This window comes from Bos indicus x Bos taurus, chromosome 10 (genome assembly GCF_003369695.1).
Source record: "Bos indicus x Bos taurus breed Angus x Brahman F1 hybrid chromosome 10, Bos_hybrid_MaternalHap_v2.0, whole genome shotgun sequence".
NCBI lineage: Eukaryota > Metazoa > Chordata > Mammalia > Artiodactyla > Bovidae > Bos > Bos indicus x Bos taurus.
In genome coordinates, this window is record NC_040085.1 from 62,515,807 (window position 1) to 62,531,532 (window position 15,726).

Sequence of the window (15,726 nt, forward strand, 5' to 3'; positions counted from 1 at the left end):
TTTGTTGATTCCTACTAAAGCACATCATTGCTTTGTCACCAAAAGAGCAAATGTCAGCATCTTCATATTATTATAAAACCAATTTTGGCTTCAAGGACCTGGGCCCATTGAAAAGGTCTTGAAGACCCTCAGAGGTTCCTGGACCAACTGAGAAATACCAAATTTTACTATGCTAACCTCTTAATTTTATAACTGAGAAATTTGTGTCTTTGAAAAGAAAGAACTTAACCTTAATTGGGCAAAAACAGCACTGGTGGCAGAACCCAGATTTAAGTCTCCTCAGTTCTCCAGTCTCTACATAATACCTACTCAACTGCTGTAAATAAGGCATGGTAATTCAGCAAAAATTTATAGATTTATTAAGAAAACATAACTCATTTATTTTTACTGAAATAATTTCATTCCTTTTGCAGACTAACTGGACATACTGGAGATTAATGTCAGATTAATCTGAGTAGAATTAAGCAGCTCTTAGAAGGCCCTAAAAAAATCAAGCTTGTTTTAATGTTTTCCTCCTTTTAACAAGTTTATGTGTCTAAATTCTACCACTGAAAGAAATCACTGAGCAAAAGCACTGCTGCTGCTGCTGCTAAGTCACTTCAGTCGTGTCCGACTCTGTGCAGCCCCATAGACGGCAGCCCAACAGGCTCCCCCGTCCCTGGGATTCTCCAGGCAAGAACACTGGAGTGGGCTGCCATTTCCTTCTCCAATGCAGAAAAGTGAAGTTGCTCAGTCGTGTCCGACTCTTCGCGACCCCATGGACTGCAGCCTACCAGGCTTCTCCACCCATGGGATTTTCCAGGCAAGAGTGCTGGAGTGGGTTGCCATTGCCTTCATATTTCTCAAGTATGGACCTTGTTGCTGAGGGCTGTTGATTTTAGCCACTACCCATTGAAATGATTTGTAGGTTAACTAAGCATTTAAAAGCAGAACATCAGAATGAATCAAGAAAGGGCCTTTTGCTGCATTTCCAATAGTGGAATCAGATAATAGGCTCAGAAGTCAGAAATATTATTGTCTGAAAAAGTCAAACCTAGCTCTAAATTTAAGAAATTAGTTAAGACTGATAAAATATGTTAATATAGTCAGAATAAGATCTTAGTCATTATTTTCTAGAATAAGGGTAAATAAAGGGAACAAGAAATGAGCATAGGTATTGAGAAAGTAGAATATAAAGAAGAATACAGTTTAGAAAAGGAATCAAAGGCAGTGATGAAGTGTTTTACAGAGCCCCTAAAAGGGAAAGCAGTGATGCCATATTCATTCTGATCGTGGGGGTAAGGAAACTGGCCAGGTCCTGAAACCAGTGTTAGTGGTCATTTCCCCCTCTGGTTCCTAAGTTTTATATGCTTCACACCAAAGTGCTGCAATGCCTTGTATTTTGATGGGGTTTTTTATTTGTTTTTTAGTTGGTTTATAGTAGTTCTAGATGGTAACATTTCATTAGCATCTATGTAGTTGAAAAAAATGTTGGGACTGTTTTAAAATTATCTCCTAAAACATTGGACATGTGTGTGCATGTTTGTGTATGTGGCTCACCAGGTTCAAGGTCATAACCTTCCATTGATGAGTTTTGTTTCTTGAGCACCTACTGTGTGTCAGATCCTCATCTAGTCACTGGAGGTAGACAGCTAAGGCTCCCCTCTCATGGAACCTACATCCTGGAGTAGACAGAGAGGCACCGAGGAGCAAGCACTACAGCAGTGCCAAGGCCCCACAGCAGAGCGGAGGACGAAGAAAGTGGTGTGAGATGAACTCAGAGAGGTAGGCGGAGGCCAAGATGGTAAGGGGCTTTTAGGCCAAGAGTTTGGGTTTTATTCTAGGAGTTTTGGGGAAACTGTTGGAGGATTTTTTAACAAGAAAGAGATAAAATTCTACTTCTATTTGATTAAGATATCTCCAAGGACTGTCCAGAGAAGAATGTAGGAGGCAAGTGTGAAAACAGGGAGAAAGATTGGAGGCTGAGGTGATGCAAACCAAGAACGAGCTGATGGCAACTAGAGCTAGGGTGGGGAAATGTGGAAGGACTGACGCTGTGTTTGGAGGAAGAGCTGACAGAATTTACACGAGGTTAAACATGAGTGTGGAGAAATTGAAGAATCAAGGGTGACTCGTGGGTATTGATTTTTACCTTGAGCAAACTGGGTGCCAGTCACTGACATGGGGAACCTAGGGCTTGAAGAGGACCCAGGTTCTGCTGGAAACATGTCATATTTGAGATGCTTATTAGACATCCACATGGAGATTGTATGTGCTAGTCTGAAGCAAAGAGAGATACCAGGACTTTGGGGCTAATAAATGGGATTTGATGAGATAACCTGGGGAGAGAACAGAAAGAGAAAGGGGCTGTTTACCAGCTAGCCTGGAAGGGTTTCATCAACCTAATACTAGGTACAGATATACCAGGACATGCTGAGTGTAAGTCCTGGAAACGTCAGCAAGCAGGGTTTCAGTGGAGCCAGGCCTGCTGAGAGCATGATGATGGAGAGGCTCAGGAATGGGTTACAGGATGAGGAAGGAAACAGAGGTAGTAACTAGTGACAAGTTTTTCAGGAAGTATTACCAGTAGAATGAATCAGAGAAATGGAGCTCTAGTTTAAAAATGCTTTCCTTTGTTGGAAAGCAATTCTTAAAGATGAGAGACTAGTCTAGAACAGTGCTATTCAGGCTGCTTAACCAAGCAGCAAACGTCCAGGATGAGGTAAGTGAAGAAGTTGAGAAGGAATGCATTTGGAAACTTGTAATAGTGGTTTGACATTCCTGAAACATCGAAGCGGATGATCATTTTTCTAATACTGATTTTTGTTATATTTTGAAAAGATATTAAGTGACAGGTTGAAATGTTAAAAGCAAACCAAAAAGCTAGTCCTTTGCCTCACAGTCCCATAATTTGAGAAGCTCTGGAATGTTTGATGGCTGACTGGATAGGAGCAGCAATAGCTCATCCTAGTAATAGGAGGGAAGTGAGAAAATAAGGTTACAGATGCAGGGGCACAGGTAGGATTGATTTGTCTAGAGAAGATGAAGGAGGCCCTTTCAGGTGTTTCTATACCATTTTACCTGTACTGACTTTGATTGACAACCAGGCAAACCCAAACTTTTCTCATATGTGTACACAATTGAAGTGCCATATGATGCTGTGTGTGTCTATCAGTCAGCAGCAGGGACAAAAATTCTCCTTGTGCCTACTATATGAATATCAGATGGAGTTCAAATACATCATGGCTGGTCCACATGACTAACCTTAATGTAGAATTGATCCAACAGTCAGAGAAAGGACAGGCTCCAAGTCTTCCTCATTGGGTGAGTTTTCATTAGGACAGTGGCCTCATCCCCCCGCCTCTGGCAACATGAGGTTTGTGTCCTAAAGTATAGAAATATACTAACACTCTACAAGTTAGATTTAAGTGGAAGGGAACTGATAAACAAATATTAAATGACCACTTGGGTAAGTATCCCAACTTGAAATAATTGATCCTAGCAGTATGTTCCAGTTGGAATAAAATGTCATGTTTTACAGGCAATTTCAGTTAATTCATCAAGACATTAATTTAATACATGGGGGATGGCCTTTCTTGAAGAGAGTAATCTCTGTAGACAAGGAACAGTTGTGTGACATTCTGCTGGAGTGTGGTTTTAGCTTTGAGCTTTTAACAGAGCGTGAGAAATCTTTGCCCTCTTCCACGGAGGTGACAGAAATTAGGTCATGGCCTGTGTCTTTGTGAGAGCTCGGGGGTTTGTGTGATGACCTGCCAATTTTAGAACTCTTCACATTTTACTCCTGAGCGTCAATGGAATAGAGGTTCAGGACAGATTTGTTCCTGAGTTTGGCATAGTCTCCTGTGTACTTTCCTATATTTGTAAAATATGTTGCAGTGTATCTGTTACTTTTCTAATTAAAAAAACTAAAGTGAAATCAAACAGCAAGACAAATGTTGTATAATATCACTTATATGTAAAATATGAAAATAATTCAGAATCATAAAAGTGGAAATTAGAATGGTAGTTACAGCGGGGTGCAGGATTGGGAGATGCTGGTCAGACACTGCAGGCTTCCAGCTGTGAGATGAGTAAGTTCTGGGTATGTAATAATACAGCATGGTAATCATAGTTAATAATACTGTATTATATACTTGAAAGTAGCTAAGGAGGGTAGTTTAAAAAAAAAAACAGCCTGAAAAAATCAGAGCAGTCTGAATCAGTAGAGCTTCTGAGTTACACATCCAGCTTTTCAGTGAACCTAGCAGAGGGAAGATTCTGCAGCTTTAGAAAGATATAATCTAAATTTTATGTTGCACTTTGTAAAAAGGTGTATGTTTCCTAAACCTGAAATCCATATGTTTAGGATAAATGCATCTGTTTAAGTTTCAGTGAACCTGGTGTTTTAGTTTATTCCAGGAACATTTTAATAGGATAAGAAATTAAGCATTGTTAAAAAAAAAAAAGAGAAAATAGATGTCTGTTGTCTGTTCTTCACAATGCTTATGCTTTAGGTAGAATTTTTAGATCAGGATAAACATACCTAGGAAATTGAATTTGGGGGCCTTATATATATATGTGCCTTGGAGCTCTGTGTGTTCCTTCCACTGACAGCTTCAGAATCAGTCACTGCTGTTAGGAGAGAACATTAATATCATGTTTAACAAGATATTGTTTACATAGAAATTATTTTAAGACATATCTTTGGCATATAGAACATTTATTACTGTTTCCTAGTTAGAGAGTCATAGAACATCATTACATAGACAATTTAATATTTTGTCATGAGGAATTCCTTACCTGTAAAAAATACTTCCCAGGACACAGCAGTACCTGTCTTATTTGGATTTAGTGAATATGAAAAAGCTTTGTTGGAACTCTTAAGATCATGCTAATGAAGTATATTCTTTCTGGCAGCATTTAAACTTACCAAGGAAGTAAGCCAATAAAATATTATTGTCAGCTTTTTACACTTTGCCAGGATCATTCTTTAAAAATTCAAAATTGAACTGTTTGACCAGCATTTTTAAATCTTTCATATGACTGTATCTCAAGCTTTGGGCTGACTTGTATAGCATTTTACACCATTCTTACTTACATTGAGGAAGGGAAGTATGCAGTGGGTCTCTCAAGTCTGGGGTAGGGCTGTGTGCTGTGCCATGAGTCACAGGTGGATTCACTTAGTGTAAAAAACCAGGCCCTGGAGTCTGGAGCCTGGCAAGAGGAGGGGAAATAGGGCTTTAGTTTGCTGGCTGCCTTTAGAATCTTTTTTTTTTTTTTTTTCACTTGGAAATAATACAAGAGGGGAAAAAGGAATGATTTTCTATGACAGTAATAAATTTTCTACCTGATCATACATCTGTTTGGGGTGAGATGTATTTTCTTCCAGAATAGAAAATGGAGTTTTTTTTCTTAACATTTAAAATCTGATGGTTGGTTACCATAACATCTCCCTTAAACAAGAGAAGGAGCAGACTTAAGATTTTTTTATTCTAACCTTCCTAGTAGAGATAATGAATATTAAAGGATCCTGAACACTTATTTCATGTGATGAATATGGTGATATATTTTTGGATATGAGTGGATCATGAGTATAATTTTATTTATTTAGGTGGGCAGATCAACAGAAAGCCCTATCGACTTCGTCGTTACAGACACAATTTCTGGCAGTCAGAACAATGATGAAGCGCAGATTACACAGAGCACCATATCTAGGTTTGCCTGCAGGATAGTCTGTGACAGGAACGAACCTTACACAGCACGAATATTCGCAGCTGGATTTGACTCTTCCAAAAACATATTTCTTGGAGTAAGTACTATTAATCAGTACATTGTGTCTAGAAAAACACCCATTATCATCATATATGTAATCTTTAATTGTGGCCAGAATATTTGCTTTGCAAAATGCTTCTGGTTTTAGATTTTTGAAATTTTCATTTTCATGAAAAACTTATTAAAAATCTGAAAATAATATGGCAAATACAACAAGTAATGACCATTAACTATAAAATGTAGAGTGACTTCTTAAAAGTATGTATATTACCACATGTAATGTATTTATGGTAGATTTAAGGGGGTTTATTTCAGAAGGAAAAACAAATGATCAGATCTAGATAATTGGGGTTCAAAAGAAAATGTTCATTTATTCATTCAAAAATTTGTTAGTGTTTACTTTGTTCCATATTGGCAGTTACAGACGTGGTATCACAAAGAACAAAACTAAAACAAAGACTAAAAATATCTCTCTTCATAGACTGTCCATGTAAATAAAAAACCCACAGTTGTAGTGTATATCCTGTTTTAATATAGTCCCTTTTTGAATCAAGGTATTTTTGCAAGGGAAAAAAAGCTCTCTTAAGATGGCCTAAATGGTAATAAAAAAGGGTCATCCCATATTACAAGAAATGCCCAGGAAGGCCAGCTGCAAGATTGGTTGATCCAGTGATTCTGTACTGTCAGGGGAGCCAGATTTATTCCATCTTGCCCTCTGGGCACACCAGTTTCCTCAGACGAGGTCCTGGTGTGAGTGAGATGGCTCCTGTACTTCCACACCCTCCCCACTCCCCGCAGCTTGACAACTTGCTGAAGAAGGGCAGCAAGGGCCGTATTTCTTCCTGGTCTCTTTTTAAAGAGCGACAAAATCTTTACAGGAAGCTTCCCAGAAGACTCACTTAGGTCTCACTGGTCAGAACTCAGTCACATGCCCACCCCTAAACCAGTCATAAGTGGCTTACCTTAATCAGATTTACCCAAGTCCTGTGAACAGTATCTGGCTCTGTCCCCAAGAAAGAATGGCCAGGTGTCCAGTCTGCCGTTACATCCAGTCGCTTGTGCCTTCCACCTTTGATGATTTAAACACTGATCCGTATGAAAACAAAACACAGTGGCCACAACCTGTTGGCCTAATGTATTTTGAAATTTTGTTTGTTGAATGAAAAATTTTCACTTCCTTCTAGTACTTACCTGATAATGAGTTCATACAAAACATTTTTAGATAATAGGATGAAAGCACCGCACAAATAGAATTGAATACGTACTGGATTCCTGAAATCACCTGGGGTTGATGGGGTTGTGGGGGGTGGGGGGAATGTGGTTTGAAAAAGAATCTCTGAGGTAGAGGCCCAGACATCAGGTTTTCTTTTGTAAAAGCCCAAAATAAATATAATCTGTCTCCAGTGATAAATCATTCATCTATTCTTACACTTCTTTCATTTTCTCAGACTAATTGCATATTTTAGCCTTCTGATTATTGGCTTTAAATAGAGAATGAAAATTGCTCACTTTCCTCCCCTCTGCCCTTACCCAGTATTTTGGAGAGATTCTAGAACCTTTTTGTGTTGAACATCATCTTTTCTGTGGTATGCTTTCCAGGAAAAGGCAGCGAAGTGGAAAAACCCCGACGGCCACATGGATGGGCTCACGACCAATGGCGTCCTGGTGATGCATCCAAGAGGCGGCTTCACGGAGGAGTCCCAGCCCGGGGTCTGGCGTGAGATCTCTGTCTGTGGGGATGTGTATACCTTGAGAGAGACCAGGTCTGCGCAGCAAAGGGGAAAGCTGGTAAGTGGACTTCACACAAGAAAAATGCTTGAAACTAGAAACACATAACTGGAACACTGTCATTTTTCTCCCCTGAAATTCAAAACCTTTGTCTAGGTCTTAGGGTTGTGTTCCACTGACCCAGGAGAATAGGAATTTTCTCTGAAAATAAGAAGGAAATGGCCTTATTCACTGTCATGATTAAGCTTTTCCAATAGTGGAAGAAAATTACCTTTTGTTCCTAACTACATTAAAAGCATAATTCTATCACTATACTTCACCATAAAATTCTGTTTAAATTCACTTTAAGAAAAATGAACTTATTTTAGTGTAAAACTTTACTAATTTGGAAAAATCCTGAGCAGTCTAAAACTAATTAGTGAAAATTATGAATTACAGAATTATTTACTAGACTTTCTGGGGACAAAAAAGATAATTAAGTTAGCTTTTTTTTTCTTGTTCATAATAAGAAATTATAGTTCCCTATATAATTCAAAGTTACAGTTTTACTTGAAATAGTTCATATACTACATTGACTTGGCATGTTAATATTTTTCCTATAAATATTACTGCTTATCCAAAATGCCCTAAAGCTGTTGGGTTTTTAACACTTTCTTCTATGGAGAATCATTTTAATATCTTAAATACTAAGTTTTGGGTTTCTCATACTGCCATGGCTGTGTGGCACAGCACTAAAAGGTTCTCAGTAAATTTTCCACTCCAGTACTTTTAATTAATTGTTGGGTAGAAACTAGAACAAGAGAGAACAAGTGTTTTCTTTCAAACTACCAGGGAAATAATAATATAAATAATAGAGGATGTGATCTAGTTCACAGAGAAAGATAATATTTCTACGATAGAAAAAAGAAGATGGGGGATTTTACAAAGCTGGTTTGCTATTCTCTACTGGATGTTTGTTTTTAGGGGATAATTATTTTTATTACTTGCTTACACCATTATTCAGCTGCAGGTATAGCTTCTGCCTTTTGTGATAAAATCCCAATCTTGGAGCATTATGATTAAAAATGAAAAGCACTTTCTATGAAAGCCAAACAAATTCAATAAACTTTGTAAATAGGAAAGAGGATGTAAAATCTGTTTTTCAAAAAAAGTTTTGATCATAGGATAATTCTACACAAAACTGGGTTAGGATGGTCAAATGAGTTATTGATCATTATTAACAGCAACAGTAAGCAATCAGTGTGTGTTTGCTGGGTGCAGACATTGCATTAAATGAGCTAATGTCTTAGAAATGTTAATCTGCACACCAGCCTTGTCAGGGAAGTGGAATTATCCCCATTTTATGGATGAGGAAGGTATAGCATAGAGAAGTTGAATATTGCCCAGTCACAGAGTTAGAAGGTGGCAGCAAATGGGATTTTAAATCAGGAGGACCTGAGTTTAAATTTGAACTCCTGGCTTCTACTCAGTACCATCTTGTAGGGAATCACACTTGGTTGGCACATAACAGGATAAGTTTCTTGCCAACTCTCATTCATGTATTTTGTTCAAAGATAGAAAGAACATGTAAAAATAACAACTAAGAGGGAAAACATGCTGCTGTTTGAGCAGGTACTGCATATTAATAGTTCTGAAGTCAAGCCATAGTTCCAGGTCCTGATCTACCACTTAGCTCTACAGTTGTGAAGTGGTGACTTGACCTCATATCCATGTAACTGGAATAATACTAGTACATACCCTTTAGAATTACTGTGAGAACTGAGTAAGAATGGAGCAGTGCTATACCCAGTCCCTAATTGGTTGCCATGACTAAGAAGGAGCTAAGGGCTGGGAATCTGATAATGACCAGGATGCCCAGGGCTCTGCCCTCAAATTGTGGCGTCTGGAAAACTTACAGGTGAGGCCACAAATCATTAGCATATTTGTGATCAGCACAGTCATAAGAAAGTACTGGAAGGCACAGGAGTCTCTCAGAGGGACACCTATCCTAGACATAGGAGTAAAAAATATGTGGAAAATAAGAGACCATAGACTCAAAAGTTACGTTATTTACCAAGAACTTTCTTGCAGGAAGGAAAAAGGTTGTTCCACCTGGCTAAGGGGGCAGAGACAAGATGATAGAATATGAGCTCACCTCTTTGTACGAAAAGTGAAAATCACAATGAACTATTAAACAGTCATCAACAACAACAACAACAAAATAAAACCCCCCAGAACCTACCACAAAAGATATCCTACATCCAGTGAAAAGGGAAGCCCCAGTGGAGTGGTAGAAGGGGCACAGTAGTAATAAAATCAAATCCAATACCCACTGGGTGGCTGTCCCACAAACTAGAAAATAATTATATTTGGTTCTCCCACAAGAGTGAGACTTCTGAGCCACACAGTAGGCTCCCCAGCCTGGGGTTCTGGCAACAGGAGGAGGAGTCCCCACAGCATCTGGCTTTCAAGGCCAGTGGGCTTTGATCACAGGACTTCCACAGGACTGGGGGAAACAGAATCTCCATTCTTGGAGGGCATACACAAGGTCTTGTGCATATCAGAACCCGGGAGGCATTTGGGGGAGGGGGGAATGGGAAACAATGACCACTTAGGGGCCTGACTAGACCTACCTGCTGGTATCAAAAGAGTTCCTGTGTAGGGAGCAACTGTGGCTCACTGTGGGGACAGAGACACTGGCAGTGGTAGTTCTGAGGAGTACTCATTGGCATGAGCCCTCCTGAAGGCTGCCATTTTTTCATGAAAACCTAGCCCTACCCAACAGCCTGTAGGCTCCATTGCTGGGATGCCAAACAACCAACAGGGTGGGATCACAGCCCTCCTCAGTAGGAGACAGGCTGCTTAAAGTCTCCTGAACACATAGCTGCCTGCTCAACATATCCCTTGACATGACCCTGTGTACCAGAGGGATAAAACTCAGCTCCACCCAGCAGTGGCCAGGAAGCAGTCCCTCCCACTAGGAAGCCTGCACAAGCCTCTTAAGACCAGCCTTATTCACCAGGGGGTAGATAGCAGAAACAAGAACTACAACCTTGCATCTTTCAGAATACACACTGCAATCACAGAAAGCTACACAAAATGAGATGTCAGAGGGAGGAATATACCCCAGACAGAGGAACAGATACAACCCCAGAAGAACAACTAAGCGAAGTGGAGATCTACCCAAAACAATTCACAGTAATGATAGTAAAGATGACCAAGGGATCTCAGGAAAAGAATGGAAGCACACACTAAGAAGATAAAAGAAATGTTTGACAAAGACCTAAAACAGAAGAACAATACAATAATTGAAATGAACAATACAATAGAAGGAATCGGTAGAAATCACTGCTGTGGGACAGAATAAAAGAATAAAAAGAAATGAGGACAATCTAAGAGACCTCCAGGACAAAATTAAATGCACCAACATTCACATTATAGGGGTCCCAGATGGAGAAGAGAAAGGACTTGAGAAAATATTTGAAGAGATAGTAGCTGAAAACTTCCCTATCATGGGAAAGAAACAGTCGCCTAAGTCCAGGAAGCATGGGAGTCCCAGGTAGAATAAACCCAGAGAGACATGCCAAGATACATAGTAATAAAATTGACAAAAATTAAAGACAAAATATTGATATTTACCTTGAATATAAATGGATTTAAATGTATGTAACCAAAAAACACAGACTGGCTGAATGGGTACAAAAACAAGACCTGTATATATGTTATGTTGTCTACAAGAAACCCACTTCAGACCTAGGACACATACAGACTTAAAGTGAAGAGATAGAAAAAGAAAGCTGGAGCAATACTCAACAGATAAAATAGACTTTAAAATAATGACTTTATAAGAACAAGGAAGATCACTACATAATAATCAAGGGATCGATCTAAGAAGATATAACAAATTATAAATATTTATATACCCAATATAGAAGCACCACGATACATAAAGCAAATGCTAACAACCATAAAAGGGTAAATCAACAGTAACCCAATAATAGTAGGGGACATCAACACCATATTTATACAATGGACAGATCTAGACAGAAAATAAGGAAATAAAACTTTAAATGACACAGTAGTCCACACTAGATTGATATTTATAGGAAATTCCACCTAAAAGCAGAATAGACTTTCTTCTCAAGCAATAGAATTAACATGGAACATTCTCCAAGAGAGATCCCACCTTTAATCACAAATCAAGCCTCGGTAAATGTAAGAAAATTGAAATCATATCAGGCATCTTTTCCAGTCACAATGCTATGAGATTAGAAATCAATCACAAGAAAAAGAAAACTGTAAAAAACACAAACACGTGGAGGTTAAACACTACTAAATAACCAAGAAATCACTGAAGAAATAAAAGAGGAAATTAAAAAATACATAGAAACAAATCACAATGGAAGCACAACAATCCTAACTCTGTATATTACTGTGTTAGTTGCTCAGTCATGTTCAACTGTTTGCAACCCCATGGACTGTAGCCTACCAGGTATCTCTGTCCATGGGATCATCCAAGAAAGAATACTGGAGTGGGCAGCCATTCCCTTCTCCAGGGCATCTTCCCAACCGAGGGATCAAACCTAGGTCTCCTGCACTGCTGGAAGATTCTTTACTATCTGGGCCAACAGCAAAAAGCAATCCTAAGAAGGAAGTTAACAACAATTTAGTCTCACCTCAAGAAACAGGAAAAATCTCAAACAAACAATCTAACCTTACACCTAAAGCAACTGGAGAAAGAAGAACAAAAGCAAACCCCAAAGTTACTAGAAGGAAAGAAATCATAAAGATCAGAGCAGAAATAAATGAAATAGAGAAAAAGAAAATAATATCAAAGATAAATAAAACTAAAATTTGGTTCTTTGAGGAGATAAAATTTATAAACCTTTAGCCAGAATCATCAAGAAAAAAGGAGAGAATTCAAATCAGTGAAATTAGAAATGAAAAAGAAGAAATTACAACTGACACTGCAGAAATGCAAAGATCTTAAGCGACTATATTGGATAACCTGGAAGAACTGTACAAAACAACTTTCTCAGACAGAACTAGAAAGAAATAGAAAATATAAACAGACCAATCACAAGTAATGAAATTGAAAGTGTAATTTAAAATCTTCCAACAAACAAAAGTCCAGGACCAGATGGCTTCACAGAGAAATTCTATCAAGCATTTAAAAAAGAGCTAACACATCCTGCTCAAACTCTTCCAATAAACTGCAGAGGAAACAACATCCCAAACTCATTCTACAAGGTGACCATCACCCTGATACTAAAACCAGACAAAGATATCACAAAAAAGAAAATTACAGACCAATATCACTGACATAGACACAGAAATTTGCAACAAAATACTAGCTAACAGAATATAACAACAAATTAAAAGGATCACATCATGATCAAGTGGGATTTATCCCAAGGATGCAAGGATTCTTCAATATATGCAAATCAACCAATGTGATACGACATATTAACAATTAAAGAATAAAAACCATATGCTTATCTCAATAAATGTATAAAAAGCTTTTGACAAAATTCAACACCCATTTATGATTTAAAAAAAAAGAAAACTCTCCAGAAAGTGGGCATAAGGAGAACCTATCTCAACATACTGCAGCCATGAAATTAAAAGATGCTTGCTTCTTAGAAGGAAAGCTATGACAAAACCTAGACAGTGTATTAAAAAGCAGAGACATCACTTTGCCAGCAAAGGTTCATATAGTCAAAGCTATGGTTTTTCCAGTAGTCATATACAGATGTGAGAGTTAGAACATAAGGAAGGCTGAGCACTGAAGAACTGATACTTTTGAATTGTGGTTCCGGAGAAGACTCTTGAGAGTCTCTTGGAGAGCAAGGAGATCAAACCAATCAGTCCTAAAGGAAATCAACCCTGAATATTCATTGCAAGGACTGATGCTAAAACTCTGATATTTTGGCCACCTGACATGAGAAGCCGGCTCACTGGAAAAGACTGATGCTGGGAAAGATTGAAGACAAAAGAAAAAGAGGGCAGCAGAGCATGAGATGTAGATAGCATCACTGATTCAATGGACATGAGCATACTACAGTCCATGGCGTCATAAAGAGTTGGACATGACTTAGCGGCTGAACAACAACAAACCTCAACATAATAAACCCCATATACAACAAACCCGCAGCAAACATCATTCTCAATGGTGAAAAATGAAACCATTTCCTCTAAGTTCTGGAACAAGACAAGGTGTCCACTCTCACTACTGTTATTCCATATAGTTTTGGAAGTCCTAGCCACAGCAATCAGAGAAGAAATAGAAGTAAAAGGAATACAAATTGGGAAAGAAGTAAAACTGTCACTGTTTGCAAATGACATGATAACTGTACACAGAAAATCTTAATGATGCATCTGAAAACTGCTTGAGCTCATCAATGAATTTGGTAAAGCTGCAGGGCACAAAATTAATACATAGAAACTTATTGCATTCCTATACATTAACAATGAAAGATAACAAGAATTTAAGGAGACAATGCCATAACCACTGCACCAAAAAGAATAAAATACCTAGAAATAAACCTACCTAAGAAGGCAAAAGACTGTACTCAAACAATAAAGCACTGATGAAAGAAACCAAAGATGACACAGATGGGGAGGGATACACCATGTTCTTGAATAAAAGAATCAATATTGTGAAAATGACTATATCACCCAAAGCAATCTACAGATTCAATGCAATCCCTATTAAGTTACCAATGGCATTTTTAACAGAATTAGAACCCCCAAAATTTACAATTGGTATAGAAACTCAAAAGACCCCGAATAGCCAAAGCAATCTTGAGAAAGAAAAGTGGAACTGGGAAAATCAAACTCCCTGACTTCAGACTATACTGTAAAGCTACAGTAATCAAGACAATATGATACTGGCACAAAAACAGAAATATAGATCAATGGTACAAGATAGAAACCCAAAGATAAACTCACAAACTTGTGTTACCCAATCTGTGACAAAGGAGGTAAGAATATACAATGGAGAATAATTTCTTCAATAAATTAGTCCTGGGGAAAACCAGGCGGCTACATGTAAAAGAATGAAATTAGAACATTCTTTTAACACCATATTCAAAAATAAACTCAAAGTGAATTAAAGACCTAAATGTTAGATTAGACACTATAAAACACACAGAGGAAAATACAGGAAAAACACTCTTTGATATAAATCACAGAAAGATCTTTTTTGACCTACCTACTATAATAAAAATTAAAAGTAAACAAATAGGACCTAATTAAACTTAAAAGCTTGTGGACAGCAAAGGAAATGATAAACAAGATGAAAAGATAACCCTCAGAATGGGAGAAGATATTTGCAAATGAAGCAACTGACAAAGACAGTTGCTTTGGAGGATTAGTCTCCAAAATAAGCAGCTCATGCAGTTTAATATCAAAACAAAAAACAACCCAATCAAAAAATGGGAAGACCTAGATAGACATTTCCTCAAAAATGACATACAAATGGGCAAGAGGCTCGTGGAAAGATGCTCAACATCACTAATTATTAGAGAAATGCAAATCAAAACTACAATGAAGTATCACCTCACACTGGTCAGAATAGCCATCATCAAAAAAAATCTACAAACAATAAATGCTAGAGAGGATGTGGAGAAAAGAGAACGTTCTTGCAGTGTTGGTAGGAATGTAAATTGAACAGCCATTATGGAGAACAATATGGAGGTTCCTTAAAAAACTAAAAATAGTTTGTCATATGATCCAGCAATCCCACTACTGGGCATTCACCCTGAGAAAACCATAATTCAAAAAGATACAAGTACCCTAGTGTTCATTGCAGCACTGCTTACAATAGCCAGGACATAGAAGCAACCTAAATGTCCATCAACAGATGAATGGATAAAGAAAACATGGTACATATATGCAATGGATTATTAGCCATAAAAAGGAATGAAGTTGGGTCATTTGTAGGGATGTGGATGGACCTAGAGTCTGTCATACAGAGTGAAGTCAGAAAAACAAATATTGTATAGTAATACATATGTGTGGAATTTAGAAAAATGGTACAGGTGAACCTATTAGCAGGGCAGGAATGGAGGCACAGACATAGAGAACACACATGTGGATGCGGGGGGGTGAAGGGGAGGGTTTGACGAATTCGGAGATTAGTAATGACATATATACACTACCATGTGTAGAACAGATGGCTAGTGGGAAGCTGCTGTATATCACAGGGAGCTCAGCTTGTTGCTCTGTGATGACATAGATGGGTGAGATAAGGGAGTGGGAGGAAGG

General features: G+C 38.1%; 1 protein-coding gene across 1 annotated transcript in view; it reads left to right on the forward strand.

Moving 5' to 3' along the window:
* PELI2 (pellino E3 ubiquitin protein ligase family member 2) overlaps positions 1-15,726 on the forward strand; it is a 199,534-nt gene that overhangs the window by 174,247 nt on the left and 9,561 nt on the right. Inside the window, exons 4-5 of the mRNA XM_027554188.1 lie at positions 5,591-5,788; positions 7,351-7,539. Coding sequence (XP_027409989.1) covers positions 5,591-5,788; positions 7,351-7,539 — 387 coding nt within the window. The remainder of the gene's footprint in view (positions 1-5,590; positions 5,789-7,350; positions 7,540-15,726) is intronic.